Genomic DNA, 23,476 nt, shown 5'->3' with positions numbered 1-23,476 from the left:
CTAAAACTGTACTTTCTTTGAAAGAATACTGCTGAATTGTTTTATATTTTCTCACTCGTGGTATTTTATTTTGTTCAGCAAGTGTGCAGGAATATGCTGCACATACGCTCCCAGGTGTTACAGTCATTAGGACAAGGAATGATGGGGATCCAGGATTGTTAAATCAGGCGCATTTGCCTCCTGCCATGTACATGAACTTGCACTGGATTGGGCCTAGATTGGGCCATGCACAGCCCTGGTCTTGGAGTCCATGTGAAGGCTCACCTCCCCACTTATTCTGTGCCAGGGTCACATGCTGATGCTGGGTTCCTTTGGCCTTCCTACCCCATGCCTCCTGGCTGGTCTCCTAGAGGCCTGGAGCCTCCATTCACCTTAGGGGCCAGCCTCTATGTTGCAATTATCATTTTATATATATATAGAGAGAGAAAGTATCAAAAGTGGTTTGAAGACTAACTCAAATTTCTAATAACGTTTTATTACTACCTTTCTCTGTCTGCAATGCAGGAGACTTGGGTTCGATCCCTGGGTTGGGAAGATTCCCTGGAGAAGGAAATGGCAGCCCACTCCAGTATTCTTGCCTGAAAAATCCCGTGGACAGCAGAGCCTGGTAGGCTACTGTCCATGGGGTTGCAAAGAGTCAGACACAACTGTGCGACTTCACTTCACTTTCATAATCAAAATATGAAAAGAATACCAAATAAAAGATAGCAGGGAAGAAAATAAACAATAGGGAGACAAGTCAGAGTTGTTAGGAGTATTTGTTTTGAGTTTTTATCTGAATGCGTAAGTGGGACTCTGAATGTATATTACTTTGTAGAATTTAAATCTGATTCCTAGAACTTGAGGATAGAGAAGTATGATCTCAACTGAAATACATCTTTGTTTTCAAGGGTTCTTTCTCTCTTTCAAGAGTCAGTTCTCATAGAATCATGGCAATTGAATTATTCCAACTTGTATTTCTCCTCTAGGGGCCTTAGTTCCTATATGATTATTTACTGGGACATTTTGGATTTCTTGTAAGTTTTGTTTAGTAATATGCACTAGATTTAATTTTATTTGTAAAAGAATATAGAATAAATTATGGGCTTCTCTGGTGACTCAGACAGTAAAGAATCCGCCTTCTATGCAGGAGACCTGGGTTCAGTCCCCAGGTTGGGAAGATCCCCTGGAGGAGGGCGTGGCAACCCACTCCAGTATTCTTGCCTGGAGAGTCCCCACAGACAGAAGAGCCTGGTGGGCTGCAGTCCATGGGATTGCACAAGAGTCGGACACAACTGAGCAATTAAATTAAGCCCAGCATATAGAATAAATTAAATACCTCCAGAATTGTTATGATACTAGATGACTTATATTAGCCATATATGAGTTTGAGGACTTAAAAATAGTTCACTATCAAAGCTGGCTCAAATACATAGTGACTGTTTTTTTTTCTTTGAAGTGAAAGAATGAAACTCTCCTATTGTGTTTTTTTCTTCTTTGTAGCTTAAAGTAAGGCTCTGCTATTACTTTAATTTCTCTCCTTCTATCCCCAGCCCTCACCCTGTGGGTTTCTTGAACTGTTATCTTGGAGAATACTTTTAGCATTGCTGTCTTTCAGATACTTTTAAAAAACAACTGATTGAAAGTCATTATCTTTTAGAGGTATATTTTGAAATATTTATGGATTAAAAGATATACCTGAGATTTGCTTTAAAATAATTGAGAGTGGGGAGAAGTGGGTAGGGATAGAGATGAAATAAAATTGGTCAAGAATTAATCATTGCTGAAGCTATAATAATGGTAATAATGGTATAGGTGTTTTCTTTTTTGTTGTTGTTGTTCCCTCTGCTTTTGTATTTGAAATTTTCCATGGTAAGTTAAAAGCATGAAAATAAGATCTGTTTGGAGATTTAAATTGATCCGTATATAAGTTTGAATTTCACTCTGAAAATTACAGTGTGAGATCATCATGGTTTTCACTTTTGAGCTAGATAAATTTACCACATACAAATTTAAACTTTAAGTAGGCTTTCTTGTGATGCTAAGGTAAAGGTATGTATGGTTAAGTGAGGACAATCATTCGTTCTCTTGTTACAGTTGAAAGTTTGTTCTTTTCTAAAGGAGGTCTAGTTGAAGGACTATATTAATAGTTCTCATTGTTTCAGGTAGTCCAGCAGCCTTCAGGAGGCCTTGCAAAACAAGTGACCACCCTTACCCATTCCCCAGCATTGACCATCCAGAAATCTGGACAGAAGAAGGTGACAGTGAGCACTACTATACCTACCAGTCAGTTTTCTCAAGGTAGATAATAACTAATCTCTGCCTCATCGTGTTGGGTTTGGAACATGATGGGTTTCTGTACTTTTTTTTTTTTTTCACCATTATATTCAGAGAAGAGAGATTTCTTTTAAGTTGAGACCTATGAGAGAAGACTGAAAAATAGCTTTAATATATTCTTTGTGAGTCTTTATTTATAAGAGTCTTTAAAATCTACCAATACAAAAGATATAGTATTAACATGTTTCTTTTCTTCATAGTAACACCTTTTCTTCATAGTATTTTTGTAATGCTGGTAATTCTCTAGACAATTTGGGGAACATACAAAAAAGAAATGGAGAGGTCTTGATTTTGTGATTTCTTTTGCAGGGAATAAATTTAATTGTAATGTTTGAATTTAAATATAGTTCTAGAAAGCTCTGAAATTTTCTTTGATTATTCTGTATGCATTCAAAATAGCTATTGTCCTGAATTTTTTCCTAGTGTGGTGTGATTGCTTTTTTTCATTTTACTTTTTCTTTCTTCTTTTGTTTTTATAGCTTCCATTCTAAAGCAAATTACCCTTCCAGGAAATAAAATTCTGTCACTTCAATCATCTGTTCAGAAAAACAAAATAAAAGAGAATGGAACAGTATCCTTCAGGTAAAGAAATTAAATGATCAAAATTTTGTCTGACTTAAGAAATTAATATTCTTTTTAAAAACATAAAAGATGACAAAATAATACTTATATAAAATAAATTTAATAATGCCTTTTGAAAAAGCTAACAGTGCTTTATTGAATATAATTTGTAAGTAGTAAAGTGCACAGATCTTAAGTGTAGGGCTCAATGAATTTTGACAAACGTATACCTGTGTAATGTTAATTCAGACCAAGATGCTAAACATATCCATCATCTTTATGCTCCTTTCACATCAATTACTTCCACCCCTTGCCTCTGGCAGCCACTGTTCTTAGGTCCATCACTGTAGATCATTTTTGTCCATTCTTGAACTTTACATAAATGGAAAATTACATTATCTACTCTTTTGCATTTGATTTTTTTCACTCAACATGTGTTTGATATTCATCTACATCATTTTGATTATTACAAGATTGCTCTTTTGTTCTAGTCAGCAGTACTCATTATCTGAATGTAAATTTGGTTGTTTGTTTTCCTGTTGATGGGCATTGAGTTGTTCCCAGTTTTTAAATGATTCTATAAAGTTGCTGTAAACATTTCCATACGTATTTCTCTGTAGTTAACATCTAAGAGTAGTATTGTGGGGTCACTAGCTTTACTATTTAAGAAACTATCAAACTGTTTATCAGAGGGACTGTACCATTTTTCATTTCCACCAGCAATGAGAATTCCACTCCAATTTTAGTACTTGTTATTGCCAATTCTTTTGACTTTTACCATTCTAAGTATACAGTGCTTATTGTCACTGTCATTTTAATTTATATTTTCCTAAAGACTTAAGATGTTGAACATCTGTTCTCGTGCTTATTTGCTATCCTTAACACTACCTTCTTTGGTGAAGTGATCTTTTGCCCATTTTTCTTTGGAGTTGTTTGTTTTTCTGTGATTGTGTTTTTAGAGTTCTTTATATATACTCAAGATCGAAGTCATTCTCTTACCAGTGTCTTTCACAGAGCAAAAGTTTTTAATTTTCCTGAAGCCCAGTTCATTAATTTTTTCTCTTGCAGATTATGCTTCTCATGTTTTATATAAGAAATGCTTGTATAACCACAGGTTATAGAAATTTTCTCCTGTTTTTTGTTTTAGAAGTTTTACAGTTTTATGTTTGTCCTTCTTGGATCGATACTTTTAAAATTCACCAGTTGCTTACTTAAAAATCTGTGTGTGGATATTCTGTTTTCTTCTTTATATGCTCCCATTTTTAGTTGCATTATTTGTCACAGTATGTAAGTATTTGTACATTAATCCCCCCTCCTTATCCCCACCAATACTTTAGTTGTAGTTCTACTTTTATATTAAAATGCTCACCTTCAGTCTGTTCTCTGGAGTTTTCTCAGTCATCTCTTGTTTGGATGAAATTAATTGAATGTGGTCCATGCTTTGGTTGACCAGGACACCTCTTTAGTATTTTTTGACTTGGGTTGTACTTAGTCTTCCTGCCAGTGGTATATTTCATCCTTTATTCTGCCACTAGTTCTCTGGTCTCTCTCCTGCAATTTTTATTCAGTCTGATTTTGTCCAAAACCTTTTGAGATAGGGTGAGTGAGTTGAGGAATCAGTTGCCACTGGACAAGAAAGTGTGCACTGGAAATTGTTGTTTTGCTTTTTCATTTATTCTTGTTTTGAAGTTTGGATATTCTTTGTCTTCAGGTTGTGCTGAGGCTGTAGTGTTTGTTGTTCTGTATTGCTTGGGAGAAGTAAATGCTGGAAGATGGTGACCTAGGCAGTCATCATTGTCTTCTAATGCAGTGAGTTTTGACAAAAGACTAAATTCATGTACCAAGTATCTCAGTCAAGATACATAGAATATTTTCAACACCCTGAAAGCCTCCTTTGTGATACTTCCCAGCCAGTCCCCTCATTATACTTTAGTCAACCACTGACTGGCTTCTTATTGTTGTTGATTTTTCTTTCCTAGGGTTTTAAATAAGTAGAACTGTATAATTTGTATTCTTTGCTTGGTTTCCTTTGCTCCGCATAATGTGTTTGATATACATCCAGTGTTGTTGCATGTATTAGTGATTTGTTGCCTTTCATTGCTGAGTAGTATTCCACTGTATGGTGCACTGTGGTTGTTTGCACTGAACTGTTTATCTCTTTAGCCACTGATGGATATTCAGGTTGTTTTGAGTTTTTGGCTATTGTGAGTAAAGCTGTTAGAAACATCTGTATCCAAGTCTTTGTATGGACATACGTTTTCCCTTGTGTAAATATATTAGCAAAGTTGCTGAATCATTTAGTAGGTTTATGTTTAACTTTATAAGAAGCTGCCAATCTGTTTCCTGTGTGGTTGTACCATCTACAGTCCCACCACAAAGTGTAAGAATTTGTTCTAGTTGTTCTGCATCCTTGCTCAGTGGTTAGGTAAATCAGGTTAAACCTGACAGCCAGCTGAGTTTGCTTTACTCCAGAAAAGATCTGTGACTGTGTCTCATAGGAACCAGGGAGGATTTAGCACTACGTTAGCGAAAAACAAGACCAGGAGCTGACTGTGGCTCAGATCGTGAACTCCTTATTGCCAAATTCAGACTTAAATTCAAGAAAGCAGGGAAAACCACTAGACCATTCAGGTATGACCCAAATCAAATTCCTTATGATTATACAGTGGAAGTGAGAAATAGATTTAAGGGACTAGATCTGATAGTGGAGTGCCTGATGAACTATGGATGAAGGTCCGTGACATTGTACAGGAGACAGGGATCAAGACCATCCCCATGGAAAAGAAATGCAAAAAAGCAAAATGGCTGTCTGGGGAGGCCTTACAAATAGCTGTGAAAAGAAGAAAAGCAAAGGAGAAAAGGAAAGATATGAGCATCTGAATGCAGAGTTCCAAAGAATAGCAGGGAAAGATAAGAAAGCCTTCTTCAGCGATCAGCGGAAAGAAATAGAGGAAAGCGACAGAATGGGAAAGACTAGAGATCTTTTCAAGAAAATTAGAGATACCAAGGCAACATTTCATGTAAAGATAGGCTCAATAAAGGACAGAAATGGTATGGACCTAACAGAAGCAGAAGATATTAAGAAGAGGTGGCAAGAATACACAGAGTAACTGTACAAAAAAGAGCTTCACGACCAAGATAATCACGATGGTGTGATCACTCAGCTACAGCCAGACATCCTGGAATGTGAAGTCAAGCATCACTACGAACAAAGCTAGTGGAGGTGATGGAATTCCAGTTGCGCGATTTCAAATCCTGAAAGATGATGCTGTGAAAGTGCTACACTCAATATGCCAGCAAATTTGGAAAACTCAGCAGTGGCCACAGGACTGTTAAAGGTCAATTTTCATTCCAATCCCAAAGAAAGGCAATGCCAAAGAATGCTCCAACTACCGCACAGTTGCACTCATCGCACACGCTAGTTAAGGAATGCTCAAAATTGTCCAAGCCAGACTTCAACAGTATGTGAACCCTGAACTTCCAGATGTTCAAGCTGGTTTTAGAAAAGGCAGAGGAAGCAGAGATCAAATTGCCAACATCCACTGGATCATGGAAAAAGGAAGAGAGTTCTAGAAAAACATCTATTTCTGCTTTATTGACTATGCCAAAGCCTTTGACTGTGTGGATCACAATAAACTGTGGAAAATTCTGAAAGAGATGGGCGTACCAGACCACCTGACCTGCCTCTTGAGAAACCTGTATGCAGGTCAGGAAGCAACAGTTATAACTGGACATGGAATAACAGACTGGTTCCAAATAGGAAAAGAAGTACGGCAAGGCTGTATATTGTCACCCTGCTTATTTAACTTCTATGCAGAGTACATCATGAGAAACGCTGGGCTGGAAGAAGCACAAGCTGTCATCAAGACTGCTGGCAGAAATATCAGTAACCTCAGATGTACAGATGACACCACCCTTATGGCAGAAAGTGAAGAGGAACTAAAAAGCCTCTTGATGAAAGTGAAAGAGGAGAGTGAAAAAGTTGGCTTAAAGCTCAACATTCAGAAAACGAAGATCATGGCATCTGTTCCCATCACTTCATGGGAAATAGATGGGGAAACAGTGGAAACAGTGTCAGATTTTATTTTGTGGGAATCCAAAATCACTGCAGATGGTGACTGCAGCCATGAAATTAAAGATACTTACTCCTTGGAAGGAAAGTTATGACCAACCTAGACAGCATATTCAAAAGTAGAGACATTACTTTGCCAACAGAGGTCCATCTAGTCAAGGGTATGGTTTTTCCTGTGGTCATGTATGGATGTGAGAGTTGGACTGTGAAGAAGGCTGAGCCCCGAAGAATTGATGCTTTTGAACTGTGGTGTTGGAGAAGACTCTTGAGAGTCCCTTGGACTGCAAGGAGATCCAACCAGTCCATTCTAAAGGAGATCACTCCTGGGTGTTCTTTGGAAGGAATGATGCTAAAGCTGAAACTCCAATACTTTGGCCACCTCATGAAAAGAGTTGACTCATTGGAAAAGACTCTGATGCTGGGAGGGATTGGGGGCAGGAGGAGAAGGGGACAACAGAGGATGAGATGGCTGGAAGGCATCACCGACTCGATGGACATGAGTTTGAGTGTACTCTGGGAGTTGGTGATGGACAGGGAGGCCTGGCGTGCTGCGGTTCAGGGGTCGCAGAGTCGGACACGCCTGAGCGACTGAACTGAACTAGCACATGCTCTGGTGAACCTGACTTAGTTTCTTCACTCTAACAGAGGCCAGAAAACTAGTGTCAGCCTCAGGCATTTGCCCTTGAGGCAGTTCTACCTTGAGAGTGTGCTCCATGCTTATTTTTACTGATACTTTTTGACAACTTCTCTGCACCCATCATTGGAATAAAAAGTCTTAAACCTGTCTAAATTAGAATGCCATATAATTTCTCCTGGGTACATCTAGTCCACTTAATGCCTGATGGAAAAGTGTCACCAATCGCAGATTTTAAATCAGAAAACTAGCTTTATCAGTCTCCTCCTTTATAACTTTTGAATTTTGTGTTATTCTAAGAAACCTTTTCCTATCCTGAGCTCATAATGAGGAGCCTCTGTATTTTCTTCCAAAATATCTATACACACCCCTTATATGTAATAGACCTTCACAAAATCATCAGTAGTGCTTGATTCTGTCTTTATAAATAGCTGAAGCAGAAATAACCTTTTCCTGGCTGGGTTGCTTATGTCAACAAGTTACTGAAGATTTCATCATCTTAATTTTCTGATTTGAAATGCTACTTTACCTTTCAGTAAATCCCCAGTTGTTCACGGATATATTTCTAGAATTTCATTTTGCTGTTGTTTTTGTTTTATTTCTGTGTTAATATTTTTGCATTTTCAGTTATCTTACTTTCATTATTTTTATATCTGGATAAATTCTCTATTCCTTTCTTATCAAAAATGTCTTGACTTTTTCTTCTTTTACACATAAATTTCAAAATCAGCAGGGCAGTTGTTTTAAAATTTTTTATTAAGATTACCTTGAACCATAGTTCTCTTTGTTACAGTTCAGTAAGGTTGAAGCTGACAGAAAAACTGAAGAATAGTGGCATAAGCAAGATAAGATTCTTTCCCACATTTAGGAAAACTGGAAGTGGGCAGACCGTTACAGGCATGGCATTCTCTTGGTGTTAGGGACCCAGGAGTTTTGCTCCCTTCCTGTCAGTTCCTCATACACACTAGTCAGGCCCCACTGTACAGTTTTTAGATGTGGTTATTTCCTGCATTTTCTTTCCCCATCTTCATATGGACCAATCCAGTTTAAAAGTTTCTTTAAATACAGTTATTATTAATATTTCAGTTTAAAAGTTATCTGACCAAAGAGTCTTTGCTTGGCCAACCCTGTAAAGTAGCTTTTTCAGTCACATCTGCTGTCTTGAAGCACTTATCTCAAGTTACTCTATTTATTTGTTGACCCTTCTTTATACTCCCCAATCTCTCTGAGAGTTCGTTGTAACTTTACCATTGTGTGCTTAATGTGTAGAACAGTGCCTTGTTCATAGTAAGCATTCAAAAACTTGTTGAAATAATTAATTTTGAAAAAGAACAGGAATATCTGTAATCTTAGATATAATCTATTTTTAAGATAAGTTTTATTTTAGTTCTAATATGCATTTTTCATTTTTGTACAATATGTTCTAGTTATTTGGTCATATGTGACTTTATGCATATCTTTTTATAGTGATGTCTTTTTGTTAAGTTTCTTTCTCAGATACTTAGTATTAATATCACTTCATTTACTGTTTAGGTAAGTGACTCTATTTAGGTAAGAGGAGATAATAGTGTATGGCATTTGATCTTGTCTTGACTTAACTGGATGAGGTTAATAGCAGTGATATCCGCCTGTATTTTCAAAACTACTTGCTTAAGTGAAAAGTACATTTTTGTGACTTTTTCCCTGCTTAAATCATATTTTCTACTGTGCTTGTCAGTACATCTGGGATAAATAAGGGAAGCTATATAGTGTTTAAACACCAGAGGGTGCCAGAGATTCGTGTTTTATTCTTTATATTTCAGAATCAGAGGTGACAAATACCTCTGCATGTTTGTGTAGTTAACTTTATTTAAACTGGAAACTGGAAATTTGATGATCATAAAGGAGTTATTGTTGATTTTTTTGAAGAGGTGATAGTGTCTTATGATTAAAGTTTTTCTTTAGAATCCTTATATTTTAGAGAGATAATAAAATATTTGTGGATGCATATTATATATATGCAGATATTTATGTATACATGTATAACTTAGGAGGCATTATAACAGCTAGAGGTTAAGTGGTTTTTTTTTAATTTGCCTTAAAAGATACTTAGAAAATAACATAGGACAAGGTTACATACTGTTTGTACAGACAGTATTCCATCAACTTTAATGTCCCATTTTCTTCTTATTGCAGGAATCAGATTCTCTAGTGTAGATTAAACATGTGCTCTATCTTGATTCATATGTAATTAATTGTTTTATTATGTATTTAACATAATAACAGATGGTTAATCATTCCAAGGAAAGACTTAGAAAACTGTCTCTGGTGATAAAATCTTGGAAGGACAGGAGACAGAAGAAACACCCTTCTGAGCTGTGCAGATTAACTCTAAATCTAGGGTTAAATTCAATAAAAAAGTCTTGGAGTAGTTGCCTTTATGCTAAATCTTGTTAGACATTAAGTTCTTAAATATTCCTCACAGCGAAATTACATGAATGAAGATTTAGAGATGTGATTGTGAAAGCTTTCAAAATTATTAGCCAGATTTTATTATCGTAAAATGCTATTTAGGAAAAATTATCTTTATGCTTACATGCAGAATGAACTGGGAAGGAATATACTTTGAAGTAGTTCCTAAAATCACTAAAGTTTGAGAAATACTGCAATATCCTATGCTATGTTTCTTAAAAAGAAGAAAAAAGATTTCCCATGGGGAAAAATACCTTTAAAAAAGCATAAAAGAGTAAGCAGGATGTTGTGTGAGCTTATATACTGACTGTAGTAGGTAATGCAGAGATTATGCTCAAAGGTGATGAAACGAATATTGAAGGTAAACTTATTTTACCAGGGATTCGTAACCTAAAAGAAGAACTTGATCTTCTTAAAATAAAAAGAAATGTACCCTCGAAAGTTCAAAAGTTGTAGCAATTGGACAGACACTGTAAAAGTATGAAAACAAACTAACATTTCCAAAGTAGGCAATTGAAGTCGATCTGGAATATGGATCAGGCATTGACAGCTGAAAGATAATAAAGCAAAAGGAGCTGAAGACTAGAGCAAGAAAGGGAGAATAGCCTGAGAAAGGTCAGGGTCGGTAGGAGCTATTTGATGGTAAGAAATGGGAGGGAAGAGTGTGCTAAGTTAGGGTCATTACCTGGAAGGCCTTGAATATCAGGTTGAGTTCGTGGGATCATGAAATGTTTTATAACAGGAAAGTAATGTGATTTTTTTCTACTAGAGAAGAATTAGTCTGATGCTATTATAGATCTTAAGAGGGTAGAAGAGATTTTAAAAGGTAGGCACAAGCGGTAGTTAACTTTATTAAAAAGCTGAAGAATTAGATCAGTTTCAGAAGCCAGAATGCAAGCCAGGTGATTTGGTAATACTTCTTTAACTTTTGCATAGTAACCTAGTGCCCCGACAGAATCTTGGGTTGGAAGCCTTTCACTATTAAATTTCCTTCTTGTATACCTTTTAGAATGAAACAGGCTTATATCTTTCACAACACCTTCATTAAAAAATATACTGCATCAGACCAGAGGTCTTGAAGACATGATTCAGAGATTCTTACTTTCTTTGCCCCTAAAATTAAACCAACCCAGAATCACAAATATACCTCAGCAGCAAAGCCTTTGTTACTGTCTTGGCCTATCTTTTTTAGCCTTATCAACAATGCTGCTATGACATTGTGTTGTCTTTGCTTTCCTTTAGTCTGCCTCCTCTCTTAGGGGAAGTTTTAAATGGTTCGGGTACTGTTGATCGTGGTACCCTTTCCTCTTCCCTCCTTAGGGTCTCCCTCTCTTCATGCTGCCCTCTGTAACCATAGCAGCTGATAGCTGAACTAGAGGGAGCTGTGTTCAGCTTGGGGTCTAAATAGAAGGGGCAGAGATGGCTAGGCAGGAACAAATCTTTCTGGGTGGTTAGCTCCCTGCTGATTTCAGAGAAGAGCTGCAAGAAGATTCTGAAAGACATGGGACAGTCTCTTCATTGATGAATTACATTCAGTTCTAGTACTTTGCTCTGCTGCTAAGTCGCTTCAGTCGTGTCCAACTCTGTGCGACCCCATGGACTGCAGCCCACCAGGCTCCTCCGTCCCTGGGATTCTCCAGGCAAGAGTACTGGAGTGGGTTGCCATTGCCTTCTCCGCTAGTACTGTGCATGGGACTGCTAGTAATAGGAGGCCCGGTACTGGTCTCTCCAGTCTGTATGTGAGACTTCAGCAGGGGCTCAGTGGGAACACTCACCTGTGGAAGCAAGGTGCAGCATACAGGGCTGGTGTACCTGGCACACAGCTGACATTGTGACCATGCCATGTTGTGTCCAAGTGTGTAAAGGCCATGTGCTGTATACCTTAAATAAGTCTGGGGATTTTTTTAAGGGAAGAATGAGGCCATGTTCTGAACCTCATTATATTTCTGTCTTCAGTTTTCTTTCTCTGTTTGTTTACATATTATTTTTAAAATATCACTAACCGTTTGATTGAGTAATCCATGTATATAGTACAACATTCAAAGGGTAGAAAAGATTATGTGTTTGCATGCTAAGTCACTTCAGTTGTGTCCAACTCTTTGTGACCCCATGGACTGTAGCCTGCCAGGCTCCTCTACCCATGGGATTCTCCAGGCAAGAATACTGGAGTGGGTTGCCATGTCCTGCTCCAGGGGATCTTTCTGACCCAGGGATCAAACCCGTATCTCTTAATGTCTTCTGCATTGGCAGGCAGTTTCTTTACCACTAGTGTCACCTGGAAAGCCCTTAGAAAAAGAGTTTGCTTCTATATAAAATATCTTCTTCCTACTCACGCTTCCCAATTTCCCCCTCCAGAGATGAATTTCTTGTGTATCCAGAGATATGCCCATAGAAGTTATGCCCATGTAAGTGTGTATTTTTTTTCCCAGGGTACAGTCTGTCCTATACCTTGTTTTGTTTAGTTTTTCCCATTTCGTAATACACCTTGGCATTTGTTCTCTATCTGGCCGAAGAGAGCTCCCTTATTCTTTTAAGTGGCTGAGAGTGACATTAGAAGGTACCCTAATCAAAGTTACTCATTGTTTAGAGGAAGAAAATTTTGTCCTAAAGGTGTTAAGTAACTGGTTGGGATTCTGTTTCAGAGTGAACAGATTCTGTTTAGGAGTGAACAGAGTTTTTAATTGAATGTACTTGGCCTCTTTGGTTTTTTAGTGCAGTTTTAGGTTCACAAGAAAATTGATTGGTATGTTGTAGAAAATTCTAATACATGCACAGCCTCAATCATTGCCAACATCCCCCACCAGAGTGGTCTATTTGTTATGATTGATGAAGCTACATTGAGACATCATTATCAACCAAAGTTCATCATTTATCTTACAATTCACTCTTGTTGTGTGGTGCGTTCTGTGGGTTTTTACATTTTCATGTGATGACATATATCCCCCATGATAGTGTCATACAGATACTATATATTTCACTGTCCTAAAAAGTCCTCTGTTTTCTGCCTAGTCATCCTTTTCTGCTGCTGCTGCTGCTGCTGAGTTGCGTCAGTCGTGTCCAACTCTGTGCGGCTCCATAGATGGAAGCCCACCAGGCTCCTCTGTCCTTGGGATTCTCCAGGCAGAAACACTGGCATGGGTTGCCATTTCCTTCTCCAATGCATGAAAGTGAAAAGTGAAAGTGAAGTCGCTCAGTCGTGTCCGACTTTCAGCGACCCCATGGACTGTAGCCTACGAGGCTCCTCTGTCCATGGGATTTCCCAGGCAAGAGTACCGGAGTGGGGTGCCATTGCCTTCTCTGATCCCTTTGTGCTAACCCTTGGCAACTACAGGTCATCTTATTATCTCCATAATTTGCATTTGCCAAGATATCATATAGTTGGAATCATCAGTATATAGCTTTTTCAGTTTGGCTTCTTCACTTAGTAACATGCATTTAAGTTTCCTCCACATCTTTTCATGGTATGGTACCATTTCTTTTTAGTCCTCAACAATATTCCACTTCTGGATTTACTACAGTTTGTCCAGTCACCCGCCAAAGGACATCTTGGTTGTTTTCAGGTTTTGACAATTAGGAGTAAGTCTTCTAGAAACATCCATGTACAGGTTTTTGTATGGATGTGAATTTTCAGTTCCTTTGGGTTAGTACAGAGGAGTATAATCGCTGTATCATATGGTAAGAGCACAGAGAAGGCAATGGCACCCCACTCCAGTACTCTTGCCTGGAAAATCCCATGGACGGAGGAGCCTGGTAGGTTCAGTCCATGAGATCGTGAAGAGTTGGACACGACTGAGCAACTTCACTTTCACTTTTCACTTTCATGCATTGGAGAAAGAAATGGCAACCCACTCCAGTGTTCTTGCCTGGAGAATCCCAGGGACGGGGGAGCCTGGTGAGCTACCGTTTCTGGGGTCGCACAGAGTCAGACACGACTGAAGCGACTTAGCAGCAGCAGCAGCAGCATGTTAAGAGTATGTTTGGTTTTGCAATAAACTGCCAAACTGTCTTTCATGGTAGCTGTACCATTTTGCGTTCCCACCAGCAATGAATGAGAGTTCCTGTTTATCCACACCCACATCAGCATTTGGTGTTCAGGGTTTGGGCCATTCTGATAGGTGTGTAGTGGTATCTCATTGTTTTAATTTGCATCTCCTTGATAACATAGCATTTGGAGCATCTTTTCATATGCTTGCCATCTTTTTGGTGAGTTGTCTTTTATGTCTTTGGCCCATTTTTTAATCTGTTTGTATTCTTATTGTTGTGTTCTAAGAGTTCTCTATATATTTTGGATAACAGTCCTTAATCAGATATGTGTTTTGCCAATATTTTCTCCCAGTCTATGGCTTGTTTTTTCATTTTCTTGATACTTTATTTTTCAAAAGTATTTTTTACTCAGACCTTTTAAAATATTTCTTTTTAACTCAGATCTTTGTCCATCTTTAGGTTTACAGTTTCTATTGTACTTACATTTAAGCTTTAAGTGTTCAGATGTTTCTGAAATACTTCTTTGTTTACATAGGTGGTACGTTAGTTCTTAGAACCATTCTCAGCATCCCATACCTCTGACAGTACCTCTGTGACATATGATAAGGTGGAGACCAACCATTTTTACACAGTTTCTTTATATTTTGTTTGGTTGATTTTAGATACTAATTTTAAAAGTTTTCCTTATTACAGAGACACAGTTTTAAAGGTTAGGCTTTTAAATATACTGTTCAGGTTGTGGAACCATATTTCTTTCTCTTCACTTGCAACTGCTGTGTCTGGCACTTAATTTTCTTTCATTTAGTTTGAATCTCTTATACCTATGTGAGTGGGGTCTCTTTCCCTCTCTTACCCTTAACATGCTGCTTTTTAAAGTTGAACACCAGAGGCTTTCATATCTTAAACACTTAATTGGTATAGTTTATTTCCCTCTTTTGTACACAAATGCATTACTACAAGGAGGTTCAAATCTATTGATATGAAACCACATGACAGATCATTTGGCCCATGCAATAAATGGAAACAATATCTTTTTTATAGAATCATGTTTGCGTAAATTGTTATACATTGGTATCTGAGTTATGGTCAGTGACATGCCTCTTATTATGTATGGTGTTAAGGATGCCATTAGAATTTTAGTATTTCTTTGGTCTTTCTCTTCTCTCTCCTTAAACATAATATACTCATCTTAGTATACCGTAACCATGTAGCAATTCTATTAGATAAAAACAACTATTTAATTTTGCTGGCACAATGCAAGGAGCACAAACATATTTTGTGTTCTTATATGTATGTCTTTTACATATGTGTGTATAATTTTATATCTTAAATATTAGCCCTTTGCAGCCATTTGCTTCAGGAGGTGGTTTAATGAATTCAGTTGGTACAGATGGAGCACACCAAAAGTCCGAAGCAGAAAAACAAAGCTAGTTTTAACCATACAGTTTCAGAATAGCTAGTCTAGAGAGATTCTTCTCAAGGGCCTTTTAATGGGTATGGACCTTTCAGGATCGAAGGGTTTCTCCTCCTCCTCAGTGGACCAGTGGAGGACACTGGGGATATTTCAGGGGTTTTTAATCATCTTGGATGAAAAAAAAAGAAGCCTGTTTTTATTTCATTGTCTTTCATTGGAGGCAGTTTGTGGATAACCTAGACTAACTTCCAAATCCCTGTTTTTTGAAAAAAATTATTTATTTTAATTGGAGGACAGTTTTTCCACAATATTGCATTGACATCTGCCATACATCAACGTGAATTGTCCATGGGTATCCTGTCCCTGCCGCAAGCCTGTCTCCCACCCCTCTAGTTTGTCACAGAGCACTGGACCAAATCCCTCTTAGTGCACCCTATTTACTAAACTACAAGAGGGAGAAATGGGCACCAGGAGACAGGTGTCTGTGATCCATCTTTCTGATATTAAATGTACTGGTGGTTAGAGATACCAATTAATTTTAAAGACTGACGGAGAGGGATAGCCATGCCTCACTTCTTCTCTGGCTTGGATAAATTCAGTAAGATAATGTCTTTAGTTATAAGGAGAGATCAACACTTCCTTGCACTTTGAAATCACTCGTTCACATACCACCACCACCACCTAAAAGCTTTCCTTTTTTTTTTTTTTCTATTAGAGATGAAGATGACATCAATGATGTGACTTCCATGGCAGGGGTCAACCTCAGTGAAGAAAACGCCTGCATCTTAGCAACAAACTCTGAATTGGTTGGCACACTCGTTCAGTCCTGTAAAGATGAACCGTTCCTTTTCATTGGAGCTCTACAAAAGCGAATTTTAGACATTGGTAAGTGTGATTATTGACCTGATAAGACTGTCTGATCCAAGGAAAATGTTACCAAGAGTTAGATAGCCTGGGTTGGTTTTTCTGGAAACTCTGAAGCTTAACAAAAGCTCTGGAAGTAATCAAGATTTCATGGGTGTTACAGAAGAAGTATTTTATTTTAAAAATTATTAAAGTAACAAATCATATAACCTGTGGTTTCTGGTATAGGTAGTAGTTAATATCATAAGTATATAGATATACTTATGATATATTTTTTTTCTGTGCTTTTCTTCCTTGGTTGGCCTTTAGGCATGTAATTTATGTTACAAATTTGTGTTTATGAAACAAAGAAATAGTCAATGAGATTAAGTCCCTTTTTCCTCATCTCCACCCTGAAACTCAAACCCATCCTTATGATAAAAGAGTGAAACTAGAATATCAGGGTTCTCTCTGGCCAGTAGTTGTTAGATGGCCTGAAGTATATGAAAGGAAATAGTAGAGAACATACCTGTTTTATTCTGGAGCCAAACATTTTTGTTGTTAATAGCAGACTCACAGCGGTAACTGAGAAAAGAGACAAATTCAAGAGAGATTGTTGTGTGTGTGTCTTCTCATTTCTTGTGTCCTGACCCAGGGGCTTGCCAGAGACTAACTCTCCTCTTTCACCCATGTCCAACTTGAGGGGCCAGCACCAGTGACCTTTTAGTATGCTTGAGTAAGAACCTTTGCACTCTGTGTTGAAGGCTTCACACAAAACTGAAAGTTTCAGATGTTTGATACATCCATGGTATATTTAAGGACTATAAAATGCATTGCTGTTACATATTCTAAGTCTACTTAAAAATTACTCAGTAAGTATTTGAGCTCCTACTGTATGCTATACAAATTATCACTTGTTTCACCTCAGTATATGCTGTCCTTTTATTTTGAAAAAGTAGAATTTCAGTTCAGTTCAGTCGCTCAGTAGTGTCCAGCTCTTTGCAATCCCATGAATCACAGCACGCCAGGCCTCCCTGTCCATCACCAACTCCCGGGGTCCACCCAAACCCATGTCCATCGAGTTGGTGATGCCATCCAACCATCTCATTCTCTGTTGTCCCCTTCTCCTCCTGCCCTCAATCTTTCCCAGCATCAGGGTCTTTTCCAATGAGTCAGCTCTTCGCATCAGGTGGCCAAAGTATTGGAGTTTCAGCTTCAACCTCAGTCCTTCCAGTGAACACCCAGGACTGATCTCCTTTAGGATGGACTGGTTGGATCTCCTTGCAGTCCAAGGGACTCTCAAGAGTCTTCTCCAACACCACAGTTCAAAAGCACCGATTCTTCAGCTCTCAGCTTTCTTTATAGTCCAACTCTCACATCCATACATGACCACTGGAAAAACCATAGCCTTGACTAGGCGGACCTTTGTTGACAAAGTAATGTCTCTGCTTTTGAATATGCTGTCTAGGTTGGTCATAACTTTCCTTCCAAGGAGTAAGCGTCTTTTAATTTCATGGCTGCAGTCACCAAAGTCAGCCACTGTCTCCACTGTTTCCCCATCTGTTTGCCATGAAGTGATGAAACCAGATGCCACGATCTTAGTTTTCTGAGTGTTGAGCTTTAAGCCAACACTTTTTTCACTCTCATCTTTCACTTTCAGAATTTACATTAGTTTAAAAGGATTGGAATTCAGAAAAGCTAATTGTAAAATGTTTGTTTGCAGTTTGCTTGTGTTTTGACTGCTCTCCTCTCCAGCCCTCCCTCTCCCTCTTTCTTCTCCCCCTTTCTTTCTTTCTCTTTCGTTTTCTTCATTGCATTCTGTTTTGTACTGTGCAGGGGCCGGTTCCTTAATTTGGGATTAAGCCTAAGCACATACCTTTCTGTGATGGCTTGGGAAATTTGCTGGTGTTTTAACAGCTTTTAGCCACATAATTATTTAGAACTCTGGTGGAGCACAGGTAGATTCGTACTTAATGTTATCAATACCCTGCCCCCTTCTAAATTTTATTTCTAGCTTGATTTAGACCTTGACTGTGTGATAGGAGAAGTTTTAGTATTGAAAGAACATTTTTGATCTTTTAGGACAGAGATTGACAGGTTGTTTTTTTTCCTGCAGAGGACCAGATAGTAAATGTTTGCTACTTTGTGGGCAAATATAGTCTGTGTAGCAACTGCTCACCTCTACTGTTATATTACAAAAGAAGCTGTAGACAATATATGAACAAATAGGAAAGACTGTATTCTCATCAAACTATCTATAGAGACCAGATTTAGTTTGCTAACCTCTGCTTTCAGGGAGAATTCTGGGGATAAGTCTTTGTATTTTCAGTTCTTAGTGATAAAACACAAACTTGTCATTTAATATGATGGAAAATTGCAAAACTTCTTCCCTTTAATTACCTAAGCTTTTAAAGCAAAAACCATAGAGTGAATGGAGTTATATATTTCTAGGAATGTTCTTCATTTATAATAAAATTCCATGTTCACAGAACAGGTCAGAACCAAGATCATTTTTTAATAACAGGAGTTATAAATTAACCCAAAGAATTTGGGGAGGAAGATTTTCTTACTTGAATATGGTAGGGGAGTAAACATGCCAGTGTTCTTCTTTTTTTGCCAATTACCAAAGTTAAATTACAGAGACTTTCTGTAAAATCACATAGTAAGCTTTTGACTACCAACTTGATCTCCTTAATCAGTTAATGATGACTGTACCAAAGAGTGTGTTTTATTTTAAAGTGAGACTTTAACTTTGTAATTCTGTCATGTTTCATCATCAGTTTAGTGAGGATATTAGAAAATTTGATTGTTCACTAAGCCCTGAAATTGTTGGCAACTCTGAACACTTGTTTATTTGTAGTATTTTAGAAATACAGATTATTTCTTTAACTTAGGCTTCTGTTTTATACATATGAAGTTATCTTCAAAGTTTTTTCCCAGACACTGTATTATTAAATGTTCATTTTTCTTAAAGTAGCAACTGGCATATCATCCTCTACATACCCATGTTTACTTATAATTTTAACCACTGGGTTGTTTTGAAATTGTATTATTGCTGCTATACAAGGCCCCACTATTTATTTATGCTGACGTTTTAGTAAAGTGGATTTGACTTTCCAGTTTTTTCCCCTTCCTTGAATCATGTATTGGTGATGAATTCAGTTTTGCTACTAAGTAATGAACTACATTTTGAAGGTTTGGTACAGATGAAGCTGAATCGTTTTATATTCTTTTTCTGTCTGGTTTAACATAGCCCATGTTTTGAACTAAAGTTCAACATTTCTTATGGCAGCATTTCTTATGATCAAACAATATATTTAAGATTTGTTGGCTTTTTTAATTAAAGTTTATTTTTTTTGCAGTCCTTATTCACACTTTGAGTATATAAGAATGCATTTCAGATAGATTGCAAATTAAATATTATATTTTTAAATTTGTGTAAATGCATATGTTAAAAACAAACACAATAGCACTTAGAAAACTCATTTAGATGAGATTACGTAATAGCGTGTATCTTTAGGGTTATCATCTCTGATGATACAGGTGGTTTCACTGAGCTGGAGAACCGCTATTTAAATACTGATGAGGTTGTTTTATAAATGAGCTTCTGCTTTGGGCTATGTAATCTAAATTGTTTTCCTGAAACTTTCTTCCTAGTTAGCAGAAGGAAGAAGAGAAGTTTGGTTTATTTATAGAAAAAGATATAGTGAAAGAGAAGTTTTTAAAATTGATGAGTAAAATGATGAGGCTTCGAGTTCTTTTCAACTTGTAAACTAATTATCAAGTCAATTTATAGAACATGAGTTAGTGCAAAGTAAGCATGATTGGTATTGGACAAAAAGTATAGGTGTGTCGTGTAGACAAGTTATTAACATAGACTCACAATCTGAATTCATGGAAATAAATGTTGTAAATTGCTAACAGTGTCAAACAGGGCAAAATGTAATTTTCTATTTTTTTAATCACTAAAATTAGCAGAATACAGCACTAATTTCTGCAGTTACCATTTTCCTCCCTGAACACTAGACTTGATTTGTGTTCTTATTAACTTTGTCCTATAAATGACCTTGCAAGGAGAATGATTCTAGAGGCTAAGTGAAACAATGTCTATATTTTCTGAGGCTCCAGGCTAGGTTTTATTAATGTAATGTCTAAGATCTTTGAAGTTGTGACTTTACCAGGAAAATCATAATCTCCAAACCTTTATTCATAATGGGTATGACTTCCAGGGGGAACAGAATACCTGCTGTGCTAATTATTTCAATTATCAGCCTCTACTAAAACACGTAATGGATTTTCCCTGCTTCCACAGGTAAAAAGCATGACATTACGGAACTTAATTCTGATGCTGTGAACTTGATCTCCCACGCAACACAAGAGCGATTACGAGGCCTTCTAGAAAAGCTGACGACAATTGCTCAGCATCGAATGACCACTTACAAGGTAAAGGAAACAATTAGCGAAGACCAAACTCTTCTCTCTCCTTTTTGTTCTGTTAAAGGTAGCTTTTTGATATGGATTCATATTCTAGGTACATTTTTCAAGGAAGTGGTTGAGACATAATTCATATTGGTAGAAAATCAAAATCTCATTCCTAATGTGCCTTATTTAGATATGTTTACATGACAAATAAATAGAGTTTCAGTAGTATCGAAAGCTTCTGTGTTAGTGTAGACTGAAAGACGCATCTGTTATGCCTGAGGCTTCTCTTCCTAAAGCTCTTGACTGGAAAGGGGAGGATGTGTTAGAAGGATATATTGGGTAGCTGTGTTCTCTTCAGTGATCCGTACTCTGCTGGCAACTCCCATTTTCTTTCAGTGAGTTAAGTGATTGCATTGAGGACTTTTATTTTAAAAATTACATGCACAAATAGCCTTGTCTTATTCCTAGTGGTATGAACCAAATCCCTTGCCATCATCAGGATGAAAGCACTAGATTTATTTGTATTATGGTTTCGATGGAGAACAAATATATTGGTTGATGAGGGTTAAAAAAGAAAAAGATAACCTTTCCCCTCATATCAAGAAGTGTTCACAGCTAGATTTTATACAACATGGTACATGGGTAACCTTATAAGGTTTTGAGTTTGCAAGAATGGTCATTGTCATGATGTCCTAGACATAGGTTAAAAGGAATCTAGGGAGGTATCAGCTATGCTTATGGTAAATTCCCTGGAGGAAGTCATTCTATTTTCTCCCCTTTCTGCTTCAGAAAAAAATGAAAAAAAGACCCCTAATGTCAGTATTTATTTCTGTGTACTTCTGGAATTTGTCCATTTCTTTTGGGTTCTTTAATTTATTGGCATACCGTTGTTCATAATAGTCTCTGGTAATCCTTTTTATTTTTGTAAGGTCAGTGATAATGATCCTACTTTCTTTTCTCATTTTGTTTCCTGAAGGTATAAGGTTGGTTACTTATTTACAATCTCCTCTTTTAATGTAGGCATTTCTTTATTGCTATAAAATTCCCTCTAAACACTGCTTTTGCTGCATTCAAAAAGTTTTGGTACATTGTGTTTTTGTTTTCATTTATCTCTTAGTTATTTTCTAATTTCCCTTGAGACTTCTTTTATCTGTTGGTTATTTAAAAGTATGTTGTTTAATTTCCATGTATTTGTGAAATTTCCAGTGTTCTTTCTGTTGATTTCTAGCTTCATCCCATTGTTGTCAGAGAATATTCTTAGCACAATTCAGTCAGTTTAAATGTAGTGAGGCTTGTTTTGTGGCCTAACATATGAGCTTTCCTAGAGGCTATTCCGTGCGCACTTGAGAAGAAGGTATATTCTGCTGTTGTTGGGGAGGAGTTGTTCAGTATGTCTGCTAGATCTAGTTGGTTTATAGTGTTAGTCCTCTGTTTTCATATTGATATTCTGTCTAACTATTCAATCCAGTATTGAAAGTAAGGTATTAAAGACTTCAACTACTGTTGTAAAACTGTCTCTGTCTGAATTCTCCCCTTTTCCTCACCCTGTTGTTTCAGAGATACATGAGTGTACTTTCATTTACAGCAGGCAGTTTCTGTACAAAATGTAGCATGTACATTTAGTATGGGATAGAATTTTTCCAATGATTGATTGTTAATGGAATGGTTTCCATTTATTTCCAGTGTAATGTTTACTATCCCAAATACCATCCAAAGCTTTATTATATATAACCTTCAGATGGAGTAGTTCTTGTAAGGTACGTCAGCAGCACATATTCCAAGGATTTAGTTGCCCCAGGCAAAATGGATAGTATCTACTCCACTTAGAAACTCAGTAACTTAGCTTTAAGCTAATGCCGCCTTAACTTTCTGCCTTAATATTGTCTATCCTGATTGATTTTTCTCTCTTCTGCCTTTCTCCACACTTACTCTTTAATATACCTAATGCCACTGTGTGAGTTCATGCATATAGAAAGGCAGCTACATGATCATCCTTCTTTAAATGCAAATGATAATCATTTAATTATTTTTGAATCTAATTCAAAATTATACTTAGTTTGTGGACTCTGATTATAATAACTTTTGTGTCACAGATTGAGCCTTGTCCTTATATTTCAGTTCATCCTGATAGGATTTGTTTTTATCTGGGTGGGAAAATTTACTCCATGAATTTCATAACAATGAGCTATTTTTATTAAAAGCAAAATCCCGCCATCTCTTTCGATTTGAAATCCATCTACTTTCAATAATCTTTCACCTGGTTAGATATAATTCTCTAACTAATCATAGTCATAAGTTGAAATTTAAATAAAGAAGTGGAAAGTAAAACACATGTGATGCAAAGCTTCTGATCTTGCTGCCAGGTTTTTCCCCACTGAAGGTATATTAGAGTCTTCTAGTGCCAGTGGCTGTGGAAAAGCTTCAGTGTTTTGCAGCTGAAAGGGGCTGTAGTGCTTTCTTTAGATGGGATTCACTTGATGATGTTATCATTTGGTCTGAATCCTTGTATTTTCATTACTAAACCACCCTCCTCTGTGATCCAAGAAGACTTCAGGTAGACCAGCTGGACAGACAGGAGAGATCATGATAACATTGGGGTTACTGTTATTTAGATAAAGTTAGAGACTCAGTAGAAATAGGGAAAACACTGATTTGTTTAGGATCTGGAAGAGTAAAGGAAGAATGCATTAAGCAAGAGGTAGTTTCACTGAGCTGGAAGAGAGAGAGAGAGAAGAAATCTTAGCATGGAAATGAGATTGGGTTCAAATTTAGAAAGTCT

General features: G+C 37.2%; 1 protein-coding gene across 1 annotated transcript in view; it reads left to right on the top strand.

Annotated features, from left to right (window-relative positions):
- TAF4B (TATA-box binding protein associated factor 4b) overlaps positions 1 to 23,476 on the top strand; it is a 98,623-nt gene that overhangs the window by 34,883 nt on the left and 40,264 nt on the right. Inside the window, exons 8-11 of the mRNA XM_052660514.1 lie at positions 2,145 to 2,280; positions 2,796 to 2,898; positions 16,148 to 16,317; positions 20,588 to 20,718. Of these exons, the coding sequence (XP_052516474.1) occupies positions 2,145 to 2,280; positions 2,796 to 2,898; positions 16,148 to 16,317; positions 20,588 to 20,718 (540 nt within the window). The remainder of the gene's footprint in view (positions 1 to 2,144; positions 2,281 to 2,795; positions 2,899 to 16,147; positions 16,318 to 20,587; positions 20,719 to 23,476) is intronic.

The sequence above is a fragment of the Budorcas taxicolor genome, chromosome 22 (assembly GCF_023091745.1).
Source record: "Budorcas taxicolor isolate Tak-1 chromosome 22, Takin1.1, whole genome shotgun sequence".
NCBI classification, from domain to species: Eukaryota; Metazoa; Chordata; class Mammalia; order Artiodactyla; family Bovidae; genus Budorcas; species Budorcas taxicolor.
The sequence above is the reverse complement of the archived record's forward strand: the minus strand, read 5'-3'. Positions and strand labels throughout refer to the sequence as shown.